This window comes from Pavona decussata, unplaced genomic scaffold, assembly GCF_977016875.1.
Source record: "Pavona decussata unplaced genomic scaffold, jaPavDecu1.1 SCAFFOLD_482, whole genome shotgun sequence".
Lineage (NCBI taxonomy): Eukaryota > Metazoa > Cnidaria > Anthozoa > Scleractinia > Agariciidae > Pavona > Pavona decussata.
In genome coordinates this window covers 267730-292248 of record NW_028145816.1, presented here as the reverse complement: position 1 = coordinate 292248, position 24519 = coordinate 267730, and the positions used below count along the sequence as shown (strand labels likewise).

At 38.8% G+C, this 24519-nt stretch overlaps 2 protein-coding genes and 1 pseudogene across 3 annotated transcripts; 2 read left to right on the top strand and 1 right to left on the bottom strand.

Moving 5' to 3' along the window:
- Nucleotides 1-617: 617 nt before the first annotated feature.
- LOC146450197 (branched-chain alpha-ketoacid dehydrogenase kinase-like) lies at nucleotides 618-22908 on the top strand. Of its 2 annotated transcripts, none has more exons than XM_085100638.1 (10): nucleotides 618-1077; nucleotides 1287-1355; nucleotides 3194-3304; nucleotides 4750-4797; nucleotides 10143-10262; nucleotides 10494-10589; nucleotides 10679-10752; nucleotides 12184-12312; nucleotides 14039-14128; nucleotides 20437-22908. In XM_085100638.1, exons 1-10 carry the CDS (start codon nucleotides 907-909, stop codon nucleotides 20753-20755), a joined length of 1227 nt encoding a protein of 408 aa, XP_084956764.1. In that variant the 5' UTR covers nucleotides 618-906; the 3' UTR covers nucleotides 20756-22908. The 2 variants fall into 2 exon arrangements, with proteins under 2 accessions (XP_084956764.1, XP_084956763.1); XM_085100637.1 differs by having other exon boundaries at nucleotides 4750-4801; nucleotides 10147-10262.
- Nucleotides 14699-16703, top strand: LOC146450199 (uncharacterized). The gene is made up of 2 exons (XM_085100640.1): nucleotides 14699-15195; nucleotides 15693-16703. The coding sequence occupies exons 1-2, from the start codon at nucleotides 14978-14980 to the stop codon at nucleotides 16108-16110; spliced, it is 636 nt and encodes a 211-aa protein (XP_084956766.1). The 5' UTR covers nucleotides 14699-14977; the 3' UTR covers nucleotides 16111-16703.
- LOC146450198 (uncharacterized) lies at nucleotides 16806-19220 on the bottom strand (annotated as a pseudogene).
- Nucleotides 22909-24519: the final 1611 nt, after the last annotated feature.

The following is a 24519-nucleotide window of genomic DNA, read 5'->3' as shown; positions in this document are numbered from 1 at the left end:
ATTGAATTAGAAAAATACATTGCAATTATGACCAATAAACTACTCTCTTTTAATAAAAAATGGTCCAACTTTTTAAACAATTAACGTTAAGAGTCTAGCTGTGTAAAGGCATATACTATCCATTTGTAAGCAACTAAATTAAATTTATTAATTTGTGAGTAATTGCATTGTATCGTAGTGTTAGTATTGTTCTTAGTGGCGTAGGTATCGTTTCGCTTTGTTAGTAATATCGCATTGTACTTGGTAGTTTCGTTTTTTTTTTTTAGCACTGTATTGTAACAAGCGTGTTATAATTTGTTTGTGCACTCAATGAATTAAAAAAAAAAACTATAGATCACTCTAGAGAGCACTCTAGGGAGGAAGAAATTTAAAAAAAGACTCTCTCTCTCTCTTTTCCTTCTTCTAACAGGTAGGAAGTAAGGGTCACGAGATTTTCCAACATATATAGACGTGTCGACCCGCGCGTGGTTCCCGCGCGTGTGAACGCGTGCAAAGACAATGGCGAGATGTCATGTGCTTTTCACATGGGAGACTTCGACCTCTTCAGTTTGTGTCAATCTGATTGGCTAACGCGAGAGCGCGCTCCTCTATTTCCTGCATGTAAACTGCATGAAAACTAGATGTAAATAGTGGATCACACAATTGTACAGTGAAAATGTAGAAAGATAAGTAGGTCAAGTTTAAGAAGTTCCTGGCTTTGTCTTTTTTTTCGTTTCGACGTAACCAGAGTGGCTTCAATTCGTGCAGGATTTGGTGACGAATGGATAGCTAACACTTTAATTTTGTCCACGCATAAAGGATTTCCGTTCCTTGCTGTGTGTTCAAGTTGAACCTGTCTGACGAGCTAGCCATTGCTGTGAATTGATGTTGTCCTTAAAACTCTCCTTCCACAATCGCTAAATCGGCATGAGTCGTTTGTTTACAAAGACATTCGTGGACTCATGGCGGAGCCCAAACTGTTGGATGATTTGCCCAAGCAGTGTCGTGCAGATTAGGTTTAACACGTTAATGTTTGGCTCCCAAACACAAGCATGGTCTAACGTAAAACAACAGTCCTTGGACAACGCTGCCAACAAGGTTTGTTAATTTTTTTGTTACACTACATCAGTGTTCGGTACAAACGCATTTATCTTAAGTTTTAGTCACGCTTTATTTTATCAATTGTCAAGCTTAAGTATTTGTTCACAGTAAATACTTAGCTGTGACATTTGAAGCTGAAGGGAAGTTTTGCTAGTCTCAAGCCACTCTGTCTGTACGTGTTTAAACCGGTCTTTGTTACCTTGTAGCCTTCTATTCGTCTTACACCATTTCAAATGCTTTGGGCGGGAAGATTCAAAGATGGAACGCATTTACTGGTAAGTGAATTTTGCTTTGATGAAATGTGTAAGCTTACATGCACGCGATTTTCAGGAAGTGAAGTCGGCCGGTGCAAAGTACATACAACTGTGGCAATTTGTTTCTCCTCAATTAAAATTTATTAGGAACTGGATTTACATAAGCTTAAGCTCATCTTAGTTTCATTATACGCTCAGTCCAATTGTTTGTTATAGTTTCGTGATGTTGTAGATGGAAATTTTAAATTATTCTCAATTGCTACAAGGTTATTTCTTGTGATCTTTATGTTTTAAAATTTAGTGTGACAGAATTTCTATTTTTGAGACATAGAGACAGGCTGGGGTGTGTTGGTTCTCAGGGCCAGCACGCCTACACACATTATTATTCTCAGTTTCTTAGGACATCTGTTGTTACCCAAAGGGTTACATGTTCAAAAATTTAGTGTGACAGGATTTCTATTTTTGAGATGCAGAGGGTAGACAGGGTGTGTTGGTCCTCAGGGCTAGCACGCCTACGCACATATTTATTTAAACTGATAACAAAGTTATAAAACCAATTCAGTGCCACCTGCACATGAAAATTCATAATTATTTGAAGAAAGCGCAAACTCTATACATAGAAACCGCAGAGAAGTTGATTTCACCCACTCCTTTCTAAGATGAGATCAACACACTTGCCCAGCAACCTTCTTTGGAAGGTTTGGTCTAGAGTAGGGTATCATTAAGAAGAATTTAGTCTTAAAGAGATCACTGTGAATAAAAATGAACAGTAAAGCTGAGGGTAGGGTGGCAAAGTGAGGCTTCATGCATGGTCTGGCATTGGATAGGGGACTTTGGGTCTTGCTTCGACTGGCTTGTCTTTGTTACTGTCTTCTCTAAGGTCATTTACGGATCCAGTTGCTGTTGTTCGGGGAGTTTTAATCTCTTGAGCCGATAAAATTTCTATCAATCATCCCTTAACGTTCTGAATGAACACATGGTATTCAGCTGCACACTAATTTACAAATCCGTAATAAAGTTTCCCTCGGATTCACTATCCTGTTGACTTCTAGGGTTGAATTTTACTCGTTCACATACCACATTTCGCTTTACAACAAAATGAGCTTCAAACTTGGCTTACACAACACACCAAGAAAGCGATGCTATCAATCAAGTCATTTATCATTTATCAAGTGTCTGAACTGGTTCTCGCTGTTCTCTATATGATTATTTAGACAAAATTTATAACTTAATCCAGGCCTGAGTTTCCGATATTTCCTTTTTTTTTTCCCCAATTCTTCATCACTTTAAAAAGCTAATGTGAACTTCCTGCTACTGGCATGTTGTAGTACTTTTGGCTACAACTTGGCTTCAATGATCCACGTTTTAGTGTTTCACAACAAGTGCCGTCTTTTGTTACCCAAAAGTTTAAAAACATTGCCAGTAGAAATCCTAAATACACAGTTCATGGAGGTGTAACCTAACACAAGATCCACCTGTCAGCGTGCAGTTACAGAAAATATCCATACTCCCCCATGGAAGGTTTTTGTTTGCACCCCTGTCCCCCAGCAAATTCCAATTTAGCTTCATACTTTACTTCTACAATTTTGACTTTTAAGACCCACCTCCCCCTAGCAATTTCCATGAACTTTCATGTGGTGGGTATGGATTTTTTCTGGAACTGCACAATTCTGCACTGCAAATTGTCAAGTGACACCAGATGCCATACAACCTCAGATAATAAACCAAAATGTTCAGAACACAAACCAAATTATTATAAATAGGTACAATGCACAAGAAAAGTTAGACCAGTAACTTTGTAATGCTTCAACAATTTCAGTTCATGTACTGTACTTGCAGTATCTTTTTTTAAATTTCAGAAAAGTGCCCAATTTCTGCACAAGGAATTGCCCATTCGTATAGCCCGCCGAGTAGTTGACTTCCAGCAACTCCCACATATTGTGCTCTGTAATCCAGTCATTCATGATGTGGTATGTAACCTTTACTTTATGAATTAGTATGAGTATATACATTCAGGCCATGTCAATGAATGTGATGCTTTTTCACTTGTATGTTTACAAACTGAGCCCTTGTAAGCTCATCAACAGTTCAAACGTGAGTTCACTAAACATTAACCCTTTAAAAAGCCCCTATATCAACATGCATTTTCTACTCACTGATCTCTGATATGTTTCTTATTGTACTAGTATGGAGAATTAATTTTGTTAAAATACATGTACAGTCAACCCTCTGTTGACAGACACCTGCCGTAGGTGGACACCTCTTGTAAGCGGACACTTGGTCAAATTTTCAGCTACATAAAAACAGTACATTTTTAACCTCCCATAAGCGGACACCTCTCTTAAGCGGACACTCTTTCTGGACCCAAGGGTGTCCGCTGTATCAAGACATCAACTGTATCAAGACATTCCATCTTTGGTGATCATTCCTTTTATTCTCATGACCAGGATGTTTGATTAAGTAGTGATATTGTAGGGAGAAATTAGGCACTGGTCACTAATTGGGACTTGAAGGATTAGAGACCGATGTGTAACATTAATTTAATATTAAACTCAGTTTTTCATGCACTTATTACAAGGGCCAACCATACAAACTACAAGACAGTGATGAAATTGGCCCCAGTTTAATGGGATTTAACATTTGTGACTACTACAGTGTCTTTTATTTTCACACATAGTTATTGTAAAATCAAACAAAAATTGTCATTGTCCAAGAACTTTAGATGCTGATTGAATGCCAAAACAGGCATAAATGTGTTGGGGCATCATTGGAAAGGATTATTTTGTTCAAAACATTAAAATATGAAAAGCATTACATGACAGTAAATGTGCCAAATTTGCCTTATTAGTTTTTGAACTGATGTCTGTTTGATGAACCCAGTTGTGTTTTCAAAATGCAAGAGGCCATAAATTTACAGGTGTAAGTTAATAAGTATACATCTATTTTTTTCCACTCTTCGTGAATGGATTGACATGGCCTGGAGTATTAAATCAGACAGAGAGACACCTTTAGTTAATTATAAAGCTCAGGGTAGTCCCTTCAGGAGCTTCCAGAACATTAACACATGCTCAAAAGAAAATTACTTTTCTTACCATTAATAATAATTAAAGCTACATGTATGAATGGCTAAAATGGAATACCTGTGGTCTAAATTACTATTACTATCAATACCTTGTGTATATTTTTGTCCTCTAGGAACGGAGTAACATTCATATAGAATTCACTAATCCATTCATTCACTCCCTACTTCGTTCCTTTCTTCCTTCCTTCCTTTGTTTTTTCTTTCCTTCACTCATTTATTTGGGTCACAATATAAAGTATGGCATCTTAACCAGGTACATGTACATGTAAGTGCATGAAGATTTGTTTTATTATCATTTTGTTGAATATGTTTGTGTGCTTTTCTGTTTTGCAGTATGAGTTATACCTCAGAGCTTTCAGTGTGCTAAATAAATTTCCCAAGGCAAGTGTATCTTTGGTTAATTTTGCATACAAATGCAGTATTTTAATGTCATTAAAAAGTCTAGTTGTACAATTATAATAATTGTACAGTACCATAAAATTATGAATATCTGCCCTTGGCTTATTGTTATCCATTACTTGTGCCGTGTCAGGCCACAAGTCTACTAGAAATGGCCGGTGTTCTAATTCTTTTTGGTGTTCCAAATTTCCACAGGTACAGTCTGTACCTTAAGCTCTATAAGTCTTTGTAAATAGTACCGGTATTTGTATTGGGGGTGGGGAGAGGGGGTGAAGTATTTCTTTCTTTCTTTCTTTTTTTGGTACAGAACATACCTTGGGAGGACTGTAACTTAAAATCCAATGGCACAAGTAAAGGCTACATGCAGCGCTATCTATTCTCTTGTTCATAGGATGTTTTAGGGTCACAATTTTGGGAAGCACTGACAGAGGCAGTTTTCCAGATTGGTAGAGTAATTTGGCCACCATAACAAGCTGATATTTCAAATGCTAGCCCCTTTTCACCCAAATACAATGTATAGCTCTGAATGAATGGATGGAGATTAGGGATCAATCCACCATACAGAAAAGGATGGGAGTTGTACATTTTACCACAATACATTGTACCTTGCAAACCTAGCACCGCCAATGAGCACAGTCATACAAAGCCATATTTTTTTGCAAAATTTGCCGTCCCAGTAAAATAAATAAATAAATAAATAGATAAATAAATAAATAAAATGACTTTATTTAAGTGTCGAAGTATTTAGCACTGTGGCGCTAATTGGGGACACTATAAATCAGTGAAATAAATATACAAACTGAAAATAACATGTTAAAAATCCCAAAAATAACAACATGGTGTAGTCGCTACATGTAGGTTTGAACTTTTTAAGAGCCACTGTCTGTAAATATCGAGAATCCGGCGTCAGTCGTGAAATTTTCAATTTCTTCATATTTTGCCCAAATAACCTCTATAGTGAGTTATTTTCGAAAATACTGTTCAAAGGACCTGAAGCGCTTTAGTTTTTTCAAAATCTAAGAAAGTTCGAAAAACGCCATTTTGGCCTTCCGGCGGCGTCGGAACTACAATAAAATTATGCATTTTCTTTTCGCTCGTTCAGATCAATGCAATAACATCTATCGATGTACTTTGGTTAACTCATAACAGAACTCTTGATCTCCCTGAATCACTAAATTATTTTGAGAAAGCTGTTGAAAACTGCTTGTTTTTGGCTGTGACAATTACCCTAGTTACAGCACTTTAGCGGATAAGGTAATTTTAGCTAACTTTAACAGCAACAAAAGCATACTGGTACATGTAATTTGAAGTTGAAACTAGCATGGTCTTAAAGCCCATTCTTTATAGTTTGTTGTTTAAAAATTGCTAAGGCGGCCCGACAAAAGTGTCCTGTCGAGGGACAGAAACGTGAAGTGTACTTTCTGAAATTTCGACCTTTCACGAAGCGAACAAGAAGCATCCCGATTCCGAACAGAACCGCACATTGTAAAATCTACCGATGGAAACCTGTTTCGAAATCCTGGATGCATCAAAACAGTCTTGTACTCAAAGCTACAATCCCTTTTGATTGAAAATATTATTATGTTAACACTTGTGGAAAACAGGAGACGTGTAGTTCAAGCCGTGAAATAAGTAATTCAACGCCGTGCCGAGCAGATATCTACAGTACCACGCACGTGTACATGACGCAAGATTGCTGTTTCGTTCCGCTATTATTTTACCGTTAAAACTAAAAAGAAGATCCTCAATATCATGCATGTTGTCGTCTTCCTTCGTTCATTCTTATCTCGAGATTTTTAAGCTCTGAAGGGAACACGCCGCATGCCAAAAAAAAAAAAAACAAACAAACAAAAAACAAAACAAAACAAACAAACAGGGCGATCAAATTCAAATGCAAACGCGGTAGCTACAAATCCAGGCCCGATTTAGTATTCAGTTGATTAACGCACATTTATTTTATATTCCAGTGACAAGGCACAATGTACATCAAATGATTTCGTAAACAAAGTAAAAACAAACTTTCAGCAATGTCAAAGTACCAGATTTCTCCCTCTACAAAACGTTTCAGAACGTCGTTTGTGGCCGGATTTTGAAGTAGTTTTGTTGGCCTGTCCCAATAACTTTTGTCCTCTGGGAAGCTTGCAAACAGGCATTGTTATGGCCTTGTCGGGAACGGTGAGTAAATATTCGACTTGGTGCCTGTGCGGCTCCAGCAACTGTGGAATGCGTGACAGTCTATCGCGCGATGTATAAAGGATTTCCAAGGGTATCTCGCGGACAGTTAGCAACGATTGTGGAGAGGACAGTGAATCAAAATTGCTGCTTTCCCGAGCAGGTAAGATGTCAAATAATTGAAGGTTCAGACTACACATTGTCACGGTTTTTAGGGCTCAGATCAGTGGAGGCGCCCATTGGGAGTTGGGGGGAGTGGGGGTATGGGTGGGCATTGAAACTAGAAGGTGGAAAAACTCGCGCACATTGAGTCAAAGGAAAAATTTCAACAAGGCTCCAGCTAAGGCCTTGTTCTCTTTGGTTCCTGTGTTTAAATGCAAATGGTTCTTTCAGGACCTAAAAAATAAAACTTATTCCCAAAACTAAAGTTGAAAAAAGAATTCAGTTGCTCAGAAGCATCAGCATCAGGCCCGGCCCTTACCCTCCGCAAAAAACAAACAAACAAACAAACAAAAATGGTAAGAAAAGAAAACGGTCGGTCCCTTGGAAGATTACGACTCCCCCTCTTGCTCTGAGTGTGTAGTCCTGTGTAGACAACTGTTTTGGGCTCATCAGCATGGCATAGCCATCGGGCACCCATCGAACGAGCCGAAACGTCAGGCTTGGCTGAACATGAAAAAAGATGAAAAAGGAGCACACCTCGTCGTCATTATCATGTAGGTAGTTATTCCGGAAATTTGGTTTGAATATGGCCCGGGTTCGATTCTAGTTCTCAGTGTCATAAGAAGGCTTAGTTAATGGTTGGTTCTCGTCCTTGCTTGGAGAGATTTCTCTCCGAGTACTCCGATTTTCCCCTCTCCTCAAAAATCAAATTGAATTCCAATCTAGTAATAATTATAGGGAAGCACTTTATCATGCGCCTCTGGCTCGGGAGATTGCGCAAGTAAACCCTGTGATTTTGACATTAAATAAATTACTTCACTTTAAATTTAAAGTTACAAACTAAAAAAAAGGAGTGTATCGTGCTCGCTCATATTTAAATCATCATCATCATCATCATCATTATCATCATCCTCCTCCTCCTCCTCATCATCATCATTATCATCATCATCATCATCATTTTCATTTCAGAGCAGGGGCTCTAACTCTGAGAGCTATAATCAAGCTGGAATCCTGCTAGCTAGAAGTTCTAATCTTCCAAGGGACCGACGGCTCTCTCCTCTTACCTTTTTCTTTTCGGGCGCGTGCACAGTGGAGGAAAGGATGTTGATGCTGGACGATTTTTTTAAGCAATTGGATTTTTTAAACTTTTGTCTTGGAAATAATTTTATTTTAATTTTTAGGTCCAAAAAGAACCATTTGCTTTTAAACACAGGAGCCAAAAAAAACAAGGCCTTAGCCGCAGCCTTGTTGAACAATTTCCTGTGATTTTTCTTTCCACCTCCCAGTTTCATTGCCCACCCCCCTACCCCCTCCCAACGCGTAACGTGCAACGCGCGCGGCTCCACTGATTTGAGCGTGACAATGTGTACTGTGAAGTTTATAATTATTTGACACCTTACCTGCTTGGGAAAGCAGCAATTTTGATTCACTGTCCACTCCACAATCGTCGCTAACTGTCCTTTCTTGGCAAAATGCGAGATGCCCTTGGACGCGCGATAGACTGTCACGCATTCCAACAGTTGCTGGATTCTCTGAACTGGAGCCGCACAAACCACCAACCAAAGTCGCATACGTGTGTATGCATACATACATACACACGGCTCCCGACAAGGCCATAACAGTGACCGTTAGCAGGCTTCCCAGAGAAAAAACGTTATTGAGACAGGCCAACAAAACTACTTCAAAATCCGGCCACAAACGACGTTCTGGAACGTTTTGTTGAGGAAGAAATCTGGACCATATGGCGTGATTGACCAATTATAAAAGTAACTTTTGTACCTGACGGAAGATTATTGCAATACTCCCGCAGCGTACTGAATTTTATCACATCCTTTGGAGGAAACAAGTCTACCGGCTGCCAAATATACCTATAGAAGCAAGTTTGGCATACATAACTATAGAAGCTAGGAATTCACTACATTTTCTCAAGGATTGCAAAAAGACCGGTGAGGTTGACATTCTTTTGTTTACCTTGTTAACAGTTGCTTTCCCATGGTACTTTGGCATTGCCGATAGTTTGTTTTTACTTTGTCCACTTAATCATTTGATGTACATTATGCCTTGTCACTGGAATATAAAACAAATGTGTGGTTGTCTTGATCAACTGAATACTAAATCGGGACTGAATTTGTGGCTATTTGCATTTGTCTTGGAATTTGATCGTCCTGTTTGTTTGTTTTGTTTTGTTTTGTTTTTTGGCGTGTGGCGTGTTCCCTTCAGAGCTTAAAAATCTCGAGATAAGAATGAACGAAGGAAGACGACAACATGCATGATATTGAGGATCTTCTTTTTAGTTTTAACGGTAAAATAATAGCGGAACGAAATAGCAATCTTGCGTCTTGTACACGTGCGTGGTACTGTAGATATCTGCTCGGCGCGGCGTTGAATTACATATTTCACGGCTTGAACTACACGTCTCCTGTTTTCCACAAGTGTTACATAATAATATTTTCAATCAAAAGGGATTGTAGCTTTGAGTATAAGACTGTTTTGATGCATCCAGGATTTCGAAACAGGTTTCCATCGGTAGATTTTACAATGTGCGGTTCTGCTTGGAATCGGGATGCTTCTTGTTCGCTTCGTGAAAGGTCGAAATTCCAGAAAGTACACTTCACGTATTTTCGAAAATAACTCACTATAGAGGTTATTTGGGCAAAATATGAAGAAATTGAAAATTTCACGACTGACGCCGGATTCTCGATATTTACAGACAGTGGCTCTTAAGAACTTTTCTTTGCTTTTTATGAGCGTTTTTAGGGATTTCATATACATGTATGCTAAGAATAGTCATTTAATGTACTAGTTACCATCTTTTCTGGTAGGGTTTGTTTATTTAGCGGTAGGGTGGATTGAGTTAGAAGATGGGACCCATTAATTTTACGCTTAACATGGTACCTGCCTCTGGAGAGATTTAATTAGTCAGTCTAAATGAAACAATTAATGAGCAGTGCCCATCTATTTTCCATTTTTTCACCATTTCCATAACTTTGTAGGTAGAAACTCTTGAACTAGAGGAGAGATACAATCGCATGATCAGACAACTCCTGGATGACCATCAAAGTGTTGTTACTCACTTAGCTGAGGGATTCTACGAATGTCAGCGAAATGTACCAGTAAGTTACAAGTGTAATAGTTACAGATTTGATCTCCCATTATGTCAGGACTTTCAGAACTATTTCTTACATGTACATGTGCTGAGCACTTAAGGGTGTCCTCCAGGACCTTCCTTATTGAATCACAGATAGTCATAGCACACTATTTCTGAACAGCTGGCATTTGAATCCTGAGTCAGCTTGTCATAAATATTAATTTTGTGAATTTACCTCTAACTGCTTTATTTGCAGTATGAGACAGTAGATGCATTTCTCAATCGTACCTTGACGTCACGGCTGGGAATCCGTATGTTAGCAGAACACCACCTTGCACTTAGCATTGACAAGGTAAAGCACCCATTGTAGTAGCCTCTCATTTGTCGGATTGTTCCCAGTTTTTGACCTCTTAAATTAAAATTTTTGATTTTTCATTTCAGCCAAATTACATTGGTATTATTTGCACCCATCTTAACTTAAGACAAATTGTTGAAAGATCTGGGGATTTTGCAAGGTAAGTTCTTGTGGTAATGTTTCCTGACTCAAGTCTCTTCCTTATAACACGTACAGTGTTGAATTCCTTCTCAACTAACAAACATTTCACACCCTATCCAGAAGAATTAACTTAAAGGGGAAGTATCATGGAGTTTTTTTACCTCTTTCGTTAAAAATAGTGAAATAAAACCTTCAGTTAGCTTCAAAATAATTCTAGAACAACGAGAGGAAAGAAACTCAATTCTTGAAAGAAACAACTCGAGATCTGTTCTGGCACATTTTGGAAACAAAAATGCAAGAACTTGAAAAACGTTAGCCTAACATTTTTCAAGTTTCAATCCATACCGACCTACTCTGTCTCTGGCCAGAGGCACTTATCAACAGTTTTATTGCACTGGGGTAGTAATTTATAACAAAACTAGACCATAATTATTAGTAGTTTTGTTTCTGTTGAAAGACGAACATTTGGGGTTTTTGAAATGATATCAAATTTGCCTGATACTTACCCTTTAACTAAAATAATTGTAACAAATTGGTCCAAATCAGTATCTAGAGTCAACAGAATTTAACTACGGCTTCAGTGACAGCTCTGGTACTCACTTTACATGACTTGAAAGTTAACTACATGTACCTTCATGAACATGTCATTTCAATGTCCAAATGAAAAGAAATTCTTTCTTTTGTGCTACTACAGTGAACATTCTCATTGGTCATTGCTAAACGCTTATCAAAAAGGTCATTCATTTCAGTTTTATGTAGATTACGGTAAGCAATGTCACTTATTAAGTAAAATGGTTGATTGGAGTAAGTTACGACATGACTTTGGGACTACCTAGGCTAGCAGTCTCCCAGCTGATCACTAGATGACAAAGTTCAGATGTAGGATCAGAACTCTGAAGCATGCTCGAAAACTTGGGTACTTTTTGGCATCACAATCAAAACAGAGTATGCCTTAAATTAAAATGCCTGACCAAAAATTAAATGCATTTCTCTCTCAAACCACCCACACACCCTAATAATTATTGTTCTGGCAGTCCATTGTTACATGTAGTTTGTTCATGCACAAAATAGTATGTTCAATTCGACTTTGTAAAATAATGTTCTGGAAAAGGGCCACAGCTCTATATTCAGCTTGATTCAGTTTGTTTTTTACAATATTCTGCTGGCAAAATGAGTAAAATTACCATAATTTATTACAATTCAATGTCTTCTCTGCTGTAAAATAACACTAAAATGTCACTGTTTGTCTGGCATAATGCCTGATGCTCCAGCTGTAGAATTATTCTTGAAATTATGCCAGCATGATTTAGGTCAACCCTTATTCAGCTGTTACTTGTGCCATGAAGCAATTTACTGACTGATAAGCCTACACATAAAATCTTAGTATGTCATAAAAGCAAGATACTGAATCGCTGCGCTCTTCGAAATATAACATAAATTCATCCTGCAGGCAGGTCTGTGAACACACATATGGAATAGCTCCAGGTCTTATTATCAATGGCCACACACAAGCTGTTTTTCCATACATCCCTGCACCACTAGAGTACATTCTTCAAGAAGTTTTGAAAAATGCCATGAGGTAAGTATTGTAAGTAAAAATTGAAGCTTCAACATTTAAGAGACTTTCTCTTAAAGTATTCTCTTCTGTGATAAGTTAAACTCAAATTTTATTGCTCTCTTTTGTTCGTGTAAGGTTCTTTGTTCAAGCTTACAGTCATCACTTCACACATCCAGGAGCCAGCCCTAGAAAGCAATGAACAGTGACCCTACCCTTAGAGTGCACATAACCTATTTTTGCCACCTTTTTCCCATTATTATCTACAGATCACCCAAAGACTTTCTGCACAAAATTTTTTCGATTTGCTTGAAACATGATTTTTTGGCAATTTTTTAAAACTCTATACTTTTGCGGCCCACCGTCGCTGCGGATTAAGAAGGCCAGAAGGTTCAGAATGTGACGTCATGTGATGTAGTTTAAGGAATGCCATTCTCATGCTGTTTACAAATGGAGAAGATACTGTGAGTGTCTGGGCCTTGTCGATCAAATTTTCCAATTCTTCCACAATGTCGTCAATCAAAGAGAGTGAGGCAGACAGTGATCATTCCCTCAGCCAAGAAGATGTTTTGTGAAAGGTCCAATGAAATTAGATCTTAAGATTGCAAAGAGTTTTTGTGACACTCACAGGCCTACCAAGTGAGCACAAATCTCATCAAAGATTTCTCTTTATTTTCAATATCCTTATTTACTTACTATGACTTAAAGGGAGTGGTTCACGTTTCAGGGCATGTGCATGAATCTAAATGCTTTTTTGTCTTTCTTATCAACTTTATGGCCTTAAAAATCCCACTCACATATATTTCAGTAGTTACATTCTATAATTAGTCCAAGCAAAATGACTGATGACCAAAATTCACAGAAATTGCTAGTGGACTGCACTCATATTGTCGATATTGAATTTAGCATTGGTGTGTTTACAGTTATTTGCATGCAAAATAACGCAATCATATGAAAAAATTACCACCCGAGTTACCTATTCCCTTGCGAATGGTTCATAAACAACAAATTAAATTAAACAGGCTTGGGTCATAGCGAGCAAAGGCCAAAAAGTATTTTGATTCATGGACATGTGCAGAACCGTGAACCCCTCCCTTATTAACCCTTTCACTGCCAGGAGTTATCAATATGTAATTTCCCCTTACATTATCAATACATTGTCAACCAGACAGGTGATGAGGAAATAAAGAAATCCTAGGTGATATTGGTTAATGGTGTAACACCAAATTCTGTGAACTTACTTTAAAAGAAACATATGGCAGTCAGTTAGGAGAATTAACACTCAGATAATGGGAGTAAAATGGTTAATGTTGAGGAGGATTTTATTCAGGGATTCGCCTTTCACAGCCCTCATGATACTACACTTATAATATTTCATTTCACTCAGTTCGTCTAGACTTGCTACATCAGGTCTATACACCTTATAAAAGTGAAATTGAGGTTGCCATTCCATGTAGCATAGGACACTTCCCATTTGTCAGAATTGGTCAGCTAGACTTGTGAGTCTGCTCATGGAATCGTTGGGTCATTTTGAAGGCATTGTTCCACGAAATTTTTAAACTTGTACGCTCTATAAATGGTACACACTATTTTGAAGTATACAACCAGGCCTTCAAATTTTCATTTTCCCTAAAGGGAACTGTCTGGTTTGCTGACCAGTTTTGACAAATGGAAAGCACCCATGTACATGAGTGTTCACCGTAAATTAATAATGATAATCATGCATGTACATTAAATTTGTATTTTCCAGAGCCAGTGTGGAACAACACTTGGACAGGCCTTTGGAAGTACCAAATATCGTTGTCACATTGTGCAGTAATGACACAGAGTTCTTTGTTAGGTAAGTGTTAAACTTTTACGCATATTTGTCTTCAGCACCATGTTTCTATTCTTTGTTTAAATTAAACTCCTGACATCAGATTGTAAAGAAGGCTGAATTATCCCTGATCCACAAAAAATATTCACTGTAACCCTATCCTCTAGCCTCATAGCAGATGTTCTTTGAATCGTCACGTCCCTCACTCCTCCCCACATCACGCACTCCTTCCCACGTCATGCACTCCTTCCCACGTCACGCACTCCTCCTCACGTGGAGGCTACCTATCCTCCAAGCTTTCTAATGTGTAGTTGGGGATTGGTGTGAGTGGGTTCGTACACTCAGCAACGATTTTTGAAATTCAGAAGTTTTCTCCATCAGTTTTCCTACATTTTTGGCAATCTACCTGCTCAAAATGGGGCAACATAGTGTGACAACAAAAGATCATCCCAATGGTCTTGATAGTTGGATAGCAAATTTAGCTTGTAACTTATTTTGCATCTGATGATGGCTGTTTAACGGTCGAAACATGTCTCTGAAATTAAGAGTAATGCTGAATGTAGCATTATGTAGGACTGATCTTCACTGTTAAAGGGGAACTCCGGGGTAAAAATGACCTATTTTCCTTTGTTTGGCCTTTGATCGATGTTTCATTTTTTAACAAGATCTTTACCTGGCGGTTTATTTCAACGTAGATATTTAACTTTATATACACGTAAAAAATGCAAATAGATTTCCGCCATCTTGGAATTGGATCGTCTGCTCAGATAGTGGTCAGCGCATCGTTTGGTGACGTCAGAACGTCAAACGTAATCCGATCTTTGCGCGTCTTCCAGTTGTGTATAACATTTAGAGGGCTTTTCAGGTTTGTCGATGTTGTGTCAGTTAGTAAATTACTGTGCTTTGATGGCGAAATCTGGGTCCGATTCGGATAATTTCGACGAGGAGCGAGACATCCAAAGGTTCACTATCCAGCCGTATCAGTTTGAGCCAAGGAGAGATTCGGGTGAAGCAGACAGCAATCCAGAGGATCTGGCGAGCGACGAAAGCGACGACGAAGCTACAAATCCTCGATTGCAAAATTTAGACTGGTATGTATTGGTCATGTAAACTTTCGATGTATCTTCAGTGATAGTTCCACTGACCTTTATCTAAATAAAATGATCTTATCTGTGTCTTTTGCATTTGTGTATTTCTCCTTGCTTTCTTGCCGGGTAGCTACGGGAACTAAGTTTTAATTATTTAGTGTACTGCAATTATCATGGTCTCAGGTATTTCCTGACGCTAATCCTTTTGAGAGTTATAAAATAGTGCAATCCATACACTGTTGGTTAGTGCCTCGCTTTCTTTGGCTTAAAGCAAATCAAAACATAAGAAAAGATAAAACTTGACAGCAAGGCTATGTTCTTACCATGCTTTGAAATGTAACCAATTTACTGTACGATTTGGTAGAATGCTGGTGAAATTATAAATGGTCACCAATGCTTCGCCGCCCAGGTTCTCGTCTGTACATTTCAACAAGTGGGTTTTTAAGCACCCTATTCGTCTTCCGATTTTGGAAAATTTGAAGTTTGGTTTCATTATTTAGGTGTACTTGTGAGAATTGCCAAATCATGGGAAGAGTGGAGTCGTGCGTGTGTTGTCAAGAAATTGAACCTGTCAACAATAAACTTATCGAGGCTGTGACAAGTGGTGAATGCGAAGAAAAACCCTCTTGCATCACCCAACATCCCGGGTTTCACCCAGTCTGCATAAATAGATGGGTCCTGCAGACAGCTTGGTATCAGTACAAGCAACAGTATAAACATCCATATGACGGGCGAGAAGATAAACTTTTTAGACATATAGCTTATAGACAATTGACTCGATGGTGCTGGGGAATTTTAGGTAAGGAGATTAGGGTAGTTCTTCCATCCTGTGCAGTGATGTGCATTCGGAATTTTTATCCTCCAACTGGACTAGAGGACGACTTTGTTTTTGAAGGATTTCACTATGCAGATGAATAATCTCTCTAAATGGGGTTTTCTGATGGATTTTACTTTGCTAGCTGTGCACATCACTGGTCAAGACTGTCTCAATAATTGTTATTAGAGGTTTTATACCTTTCACTTCTATGACACCGATTTAATTCCATATTGATTACCATGGATGGCATTTTGCACATTATATACATGTGCTTTAATTTGTTTACTAATAAGAAATGGAACTTATAAAATTCATAAGTTGTTGATTATATTAGAGAATGACCTCAGGTAACTGACCACCAAATTTCAACATGAGGTCACATTTCAACTTGGAATCCACAAATTACATTGGCCCCGAACAAAAATATACAGTTCATTTGTGGTGTTGATCTATAGCTACCTGTAAATATTTTACACTGAAAGGGATTATTGTTTTAGTAGCTCTATTTTCTAGAAAAGCTAAGTGGAACTGTCAAGACTTCTTTGTGTGATAGATTTAAAAGAAAAAGTAAACATTGTGAATTTCTCTGTTTTTTCTTTATGCATAAATAATTAACCCTTTCACTCCCACTTTCTGATAATGTATTTTCCTGACTGTTCGCCAAACATATACATTTCTTTTAAATGATAGTTGCAGAATTTGGTGTTATATCAAACAATATCACCTAGTTGATAATTTTCTTTATTCTCATCACCTGTCAATGACAATGTATTGATAATGTAAGATGAACTGTGATATCAATCACTCCTGGGAGGGAAAGGGTTAATTAAATCGTGAACGGTGTTGTCTGATTGCATCTGCTTTTGTTGGTGCTGGTTGTAAGGCAATGTTTCGTGGTAATTCTACAGCCATAGGCTGGGCAACTACATTTCCTTGTTCAACACGCTGGACAACTTTTGAGACCAAACCAGATAAATAGTCATATGACTTCTTCTCATTGATAGGCTTGACCACCCACCGCTTGTTTGCTTTAGGGAAGCAGAGTTTGTATCGTGCTTCACCTGCATGTTCACCCTCCTGAATAATGGCTTGGCTGCGGCCAGTATTGGCATTATTGTCAAGAGCAGCAAGCTGGGTTCTAGCAACCATACCCTTGTACGAGAAATGCTCCCGTTTTGAACAGTATTTAAGCATCATCGAGTGATACACCTCAATTTTGCCAGTGTGACAAAAGTCAGTAAGCTTTGCCAGATCCTTTAGAAGTTTGGCATTCAAAACCACTTCCTCTAAAGCTAAGTGAGCAGGTGTGCCAGGCTTGAGCCAACAGATTTGCTTAGCTTCAGAGGAAGGAATGCGTCTGTGGGAGCACTGATGGAAAAGGGTGTTTCCAGACCACTTATGCTTGTTACTCACATGATACAAAACTGATTTCCACTTTTCTCGCAAAAGCTGGACACTACCATTGCAGGTTGCAGCAGACCACCACAGGTGATTGGAGATGGACTGTATCCATGGGGCCAACTCCTCACAACCTTTTTGTTTGGCTTTATTCGTAAGCTTTTTTACCACCCACTTGGAGAGATGCCAAACATCATATTGATGGTTGATATGTGGGTAATCCTTGGTGATACAGCTGCTGATGGAGACGTGGCGGTCTGTTGCAACCCTGCCAATGTTAACTCCTTTAGCTTCCAACATCTCTATGCACCTGGTAAAGCCCTCTTTCTCCATAGCATTAGATGATGACACTTCACTGACTTGAACAACATTGAAAGCCACCACATTTCCTGTGTCTTCATCCATTAAAGTGTATGTGCCATATTTGGCGCAATGTCCAGGGCTATCACATCTCCCATCCCCGTCAAGATTAACAACTTCCTTGGATGTAAGCTTATTGATTTGAATGCTGCTTTCAGCCTCCCATGCCTCATTAACAACTGGGAACAAATATTTAAGTTGTGTTTCATAAAAAACACTTTCACTAAAAAATTGAAGGTTGAGGCATGAGGCAAGGCGACTGATACTTGAGAAGGTGTTTCCTGTAAAAAGTATAGCTGCTGCCACTAATAAGTTTCCCAGGGGTTTCCTCTTAACAACCGGCTGGGATTCCCACAGCTCTTTATGGCCATTGTGGCAAGTTAGCTCAACTGACAGCATGCTTCCAGTTGTTTTCCTCTTCTGATGGATGACAACTGCACCACACCGTGGACATCTTTTAAGTAATTTATTTAGGCATGACCCAAAAACGAGTAATTTTTTTTCTTTGTCAGGAGAGCTCTCTTATAATTCATCTTCAGGTGGCACAATGTCATCATCTGATAAAATCTTGTCATCATCAGGCAATTGCCAGTTGGGGTCCATGTCTTCATCGTCATTATCATCACCATCATCTGCATCACTCTCATTACCATTCACAAAAGCATCTGCAGTGTCCTCAGATGAGATAGCATTTACACCATGCTGGGGAGGTATGGGTATGTTGAAGCTGTCATGGTCATAGGTAGGAAAAATTACATTTTTGGGCACGTTCATGGCATAGTTGTGATCATGGACAACTTTCCATTCTGCGGCACATGTATCCACATGGTGGGGAGTATCCAGCGGTCCTCTTGTAAGGGGGGGACCACCGACCTTACCATTCTCCCAACCAACTGCATTCACTGATGTGTTGCAAGTATCCGTCTGGATTGCTACACTTCTTTGTGTAACAGGTTCAAAACAGCATTGAGTACCAATATCATGCACCTCTATCCTTGAAAGAGTGGGCTTCATACAAATATTGTCATCACTCAAGGGGGCATGGTTTATTGGTTCTTCTGAAAATGGGTTGTCCTCATTTTCAGCAGCAAGTAGCTCTGCAACAGCCTAGTAGGAAAATTGAAATGACAGAAGTTTCCTTTCAAGTTTAGAGTATATTTTATATGTCTACTAGGAAGATAGACTAATTTTCACTTGACCTACAGCTTAGAGTCCAAACAGCTCAGACAAAACAACATGCTTCTTTTAATTTCATTGGGACTGTCGATTACACTGTGAAATGACACCGCAAGGCTAACCAAGAATGCAAAGGTAACGCAATACTCCAAGATAATTACACACTCGCTGACTCGACTAACGTTGTTTGGGGTAAAAATAAAAATTACTCCTTATGAATAAGAAGATCCTTTTACCAAACAAATATAAAAAAGAGCAAGAGCATTCTTTATTTAAACTTTAATATGAAAATCAACACAGTGAAAAATCAGAAGTGTTGTTACTGCTTGGTGAACTCCGATAATAAAATTAATAATTACAACTTCGGTTGATTCCCAAGGTCGGTCTCTCATTAATTTACCAAAATTCTGCGTTAAATACAAGTACAAGTAAGTAATTAATCGCCTACTAACTTCTTGATGTCTTTGCCGTTCGAGGCGAAGTTCGCTTGATAGTCGCGGTTTCTTCGCCTCGTGATCATGGCTGTATTTGAACACGGACGGTATAGCGTCGTCTCTCAATTGCCGTTTGCCTTTCTCGCCAGTTAATTGTGCTCGGAGATCCAGCTCGAAACAGCTTGGGAGGAAATGCTCACTGCAAACATAACTGTTTTCTAGTGGAGGCATATCTGAGCGTCTTATCCTCTCCAGCCATGCCTTCGTCCGATAGTCTTGGGGAATTACATGATAACTTACGGTGTTCCCTCTCCTCTTTGTCTTCTCTGAATGATTGTTACAATCGGGAACACAACAGCTCACCATTTTTAGCTAACCATACACAGTTAAAAGCAAGCAAATCAATTAACACCCCACAACACTCGTTTTAAAATTTGAATACAACCTATTTTATAGAACTGTGGAAGCAGTGTTTGTGAAGGATTTGTGAAAGTCCCGCGAAATCTCTTTGACGATGATACGTCACAACTTACTGCTGACCAGTTAGTCGCGGCTCAAAATTTTCCAAGATGGCGGAAATCTATTTGCATTTTTTACGTGTATATAAAGTTAAATATCTACGTTGAAATAAACCGCCAGGTAAAGATCTTGTTAAAAAATGAAACATCGATCAAAGGCCAAACAAAGGAAAATAGGTCATTTTTACCCCGGAGTTCCCCTTTAAGTGAAGCAAAGTGACCCTAGCCTAGTTCACCAAGGGTCAGTTAATAAAAGAAAGTTAAGACGGTGTTTAATAAAACCATGTTGTAAGCCATTTTCAATTTTGCCAACAATCATATCTAAACATTGTCTACTGTCCACGGTAACAAGAAGGCTTGCATCCAAGACTAGAAAACCATTTACCTACTTAAAATAAACCACTTGTAAACAGATTTAGAGGCCCACTGGTTGTGTCAGTTAAGCCACAGCCTAAGTTATACTTTGTTTTATGTACTGGCTCGTGGTCTCAGCAAGCTAGAGTTCACCTAACTACCTTGCTCCATGTATCTTTATTCTCAGAATTTCTGATCGTGGAGGTGGTATCCCTGAGTCAAAGCTGCAGGACATTTTCAAGTATTCATTCACCACCATGGGGGATCGAAGTACTATCAGACCCTCAGACAATGACAATATCTTCTCTGACTTATGCAAAGGGCATGCAAACAATTCACCCAGCGGTGGTCCCATGGCGGGATGGGGGTTTGGTCTTCCAACATCACGCGCATATGCTGCGTACCTTGGTGGATCGCTACATTTGCAGTCCATGGAAGGCCTGGGCACTGATGTGTATTTGAGGCTAAGGCACATCGATGGAAAGAAAGAGAGTTTTCGAATTTAAATCAGAAATGTTTATTTCCAGTAGTGCTCGTTGATAGCGATTTAATCCCAGGGATTTAATCGTGGTTGCTTCAGAGGGGCCATATGACATCACTGAAAGCCTTTATTACAATGTAATCGGGGACCAACAAAATGATTTTTAGTAAGGTAAGAAAACACAAGCCTGCATTGCAGGAGACCAAAGTGATGGGAGAAATTTCAGTGATTTTGATCAGAAAGAATGAAAAAGAAAACTGGCATAATATGTTTTCTGAGCTCGAACAAAGTTCTATCAATACAGTATAAACTGATTTTTCTAGAGATATAAACCATACTACTGATTATAGAGCTAATATATAACTGTACGCTTCTTCCAAGTCCTCTCTCAAGACTCGCTGTTGATGACTGGAAAGATTTTTTTTCCTGTAGGTGGTGGGTGGCATGAAGTTTCTTTTGGGGAGCAGTGATAAAGGAACAGTTCAACTTCACTTTAAATGTTAGATTGTCCAAGTAAACAGTTGGGAGGAAATCCCAAATTTCTTTTTTACAGAATGTCGAAAAACAAACAATACTACCGGAAAGTGATGCTCAGTACTGTAGCTTATTTTATCTGAATTGCCAGACTTAGGATTTCATCCACGGACAAAAGAGGCAACAAAAGGTTTAATGGCCTAAGTGCATTGTTACTTAACTGGCTATTCAGGTTTTACTTAATAACATTGTCAAAATGTACGTGGGTATTTGGGGCTTTTTCAGTTTGCAGGGGGGAGGGGACGTGGTATTCTCCCCTGCTGTATTTAAAGATGATGAGACGTCTAAACCAATTACGGTAGCTGATTTGGAGACATATATCTTTCTTCGAATTTGGCAGGAACTAGGTTCATTACAAATAACAATGTATGTTGAGGAGAAATTATTAGATTTAACCAAAACTATAGAAACTGCAATGTAGTTGATTTTCTTCCTGTATGCTGAAGGTTGACAAAAGCTTGCGCTTATAAAAAGAAGTAGAGCTTCTCTAGTATGTCCTAATCAACTAGTTGATTTCAGGCGGGTTTTTTTGTCACACTTATCCAGTTAGGAGTAAAACCAAAACCGATCGGGTTTTCCCGCACTGGACAGTAGTTGCACATTTTCCCGGGCAGTTGCATGTCCTCCAACGCCTGCCACTGGTTCTGATTGGTTTATTTCATTGTTTAAGTTTGTTGTGATTGTTTAAATATTATATCTTTGGTCTGAGTTTTACAACAGTCATAGAGCGGTTTTCAATTGAGTGTCGAAAGTAATTTCGCGTTTGCTTTGGTTTTGCATTACTACGCTCTGTGATTGGTTAATAAAACTCGCGCCACTTTCTCAACCAATGAGAATCCAAACCAAAACCAATCGTGTTTTTGCCGCACGCGTTTTCCCGCGCTTGGCGCCAGTTACATGTATTTGCTTCGAATTCTGATTGGCTCGTTGTGTTGTTTACATCTGTTGCGATTGGGCCAGAGTAATTAGTTTGGTTTTGGTTTTACGACACTCAATTGAAAACCGCTCTATAAACCAAAAAATGTTTACATAAAAGTTGTGCAATATTCATACCAGTACTAGTTTGTCACAGTTCTTGTGCCAGCAGTTAAGCAGGTCACATGATGCTGGTCCACAAACAGCCCCATGTTGATACAAGTTCGGTGCAGCTGTGTTAAATATAGGTAATCATTCCGAAGTAGTTTTTAAACGCATTTCCTTCCAGAATGAAAGAGATACAGCCATTCTATAATTAATACAATCCATGTACTCACAATATACAACCTCGTTCCCAGGGTCTCTCCTCTTCCCAGGAACGAGGTTGCACAATATAAAATTTTTCATCTCGCACTGGAATGAAGGTTGTACCGAGTTATCATTAAATCTTCAAAGGGTACAAGTCATAAGGCAAAAAGTAACAGACAATGTTGATTTTTATTTCTACAAAATAGTTATATTGTATTTAAATTTAATTCCATAATTATTTAATTGTATTATCAGCCCTCCAATATGAAACTATTGGGACAGTGTTGATTGCGAGAGGTTTAATTTTGGTTTTTCAAGCGTCATTATTTTTTGTACGTGAAATATGAATTGATCTATTAACTGTTTTAAAATAGCTATTTATAACCAAATTATTAAACAAATTAAGCTTGAAGTCTATAACTGTCTTTTCTCTGTTCCTCTCTTTTTATTGGATTCACCTTCAAATAATTAAAATAATTAAGATTGTTTAAAGAGGGGGACACTTAACAGTCCGTTACGACTGACAAACCTGTGGCCCTCAGATTCCGGATTGAATTGGAATTTGGAAATGTTGGTTTTTTAGGAGAGGGGAAAGCCGGAGTACCCGGAAGAAAAACCTCTCGGAGCAAGGACGAGAACCAGCAACAAACTTAACCCACATATAACGCCGAGTCTGAGAATCGAACCCGGGTCACATTGGTGGGACGAAAGTGATCCCACCACTACGCCAACCCTGCTCCCCACCAAAGGGCCTGATCGCCCAAGTGGAAGCGAGATTCGCCTTATAAATCATGACAAGCTGTACCCTACAAATTTAGACGTTATCTTCTAAAAAATGGCACCGCCAACGAGAATGGATCATTCATTTTCGTTAACCTACCGTTTTTGCGCATTGTTTTTCAAATTCGGGCATATTCATGGTTTGCCATCCCTTCATGTCACATATAAACAGAAAGATCGACCTTTTGTTGAACTAGTTTGTTCTAGAAAAGAGAAATTAAGGCCTGGTGGCCAAACACCACTGTGCAACATAATTAACAGTACCACAGTACTGCTCAATAGATTAAACAGTCAAGATATTTAAAGGCCCGTTTAAAAGGTTTCAACATTTTGGTTCAATATGCGTTCAAAATGTTCGGGACGTTTGAACAGGTCGTCCAACATTGTTGAAAGCGTAAAAAATGTTGAAAGCGAGTTGAATCAAATTTTCAATCAGTTTTACTTTCATTCAACATCCATACAACATTTCCTTTGTTCTCGAAAATATTGAATGGTGTTGAAGCCGTTCACACTCCGTTCAACATTTGTCCAACACCCGTTGAACTTTTGTTGAACGAATGATGGTCAAATGTTAAAACCGTTTATACGGGCCTTAGATCTCATCCGCAGACGCAAACGTTAGAACCACCGCGTGCAGCTTAATTAACAGCACCACAGGAAAGTGCTGGTCGCAATATAGCATTTAATTGTCATCCACCAACTCAAAGTTGGAATCACATTGTGCAGCTTCAGGTAATAAACAGAACCACAGGGAAGTACGGGTCAAGAAATTCTATTTGAACCACCACCCTCTCCCACTTGTTGCTTGCCTAGCCAGTAGCCCGCGTTTTCGGGGAGGGGTAGGAGGGGGGAAACACCCCAGTCTCCTCTCCTTCCACCTCCCTCTCTAAAACAGCCTGCTACGAGGCCTCCGAAAGGTCACGCTGAATTCAGCAATTTTCCTGTTCAAAGTTTATCCAATGCTGCCAACATATTTGAGAAACTAAATAACAGCTGAATTCGAGGAAGACATTTCCTTCGTTGAATGCTCTGTCGTTTGGGTGGTTTTCGGAATTCTGTTATCATACCGGACTCGTTAATTAAATTGGTGTCTTCCTGGTTGTCGCGTTGTAATTCCACGACTTTTGTTATGATTTATGAATTCTTTGTTTTCAATTGTTATGTTGTTGTAACTATATCGGAGTGGGTTAGCGATTTTAAAAATCTATGACAAAAAGCCTCGCTCACCGAGAACTAAATAACTCGGTAAAT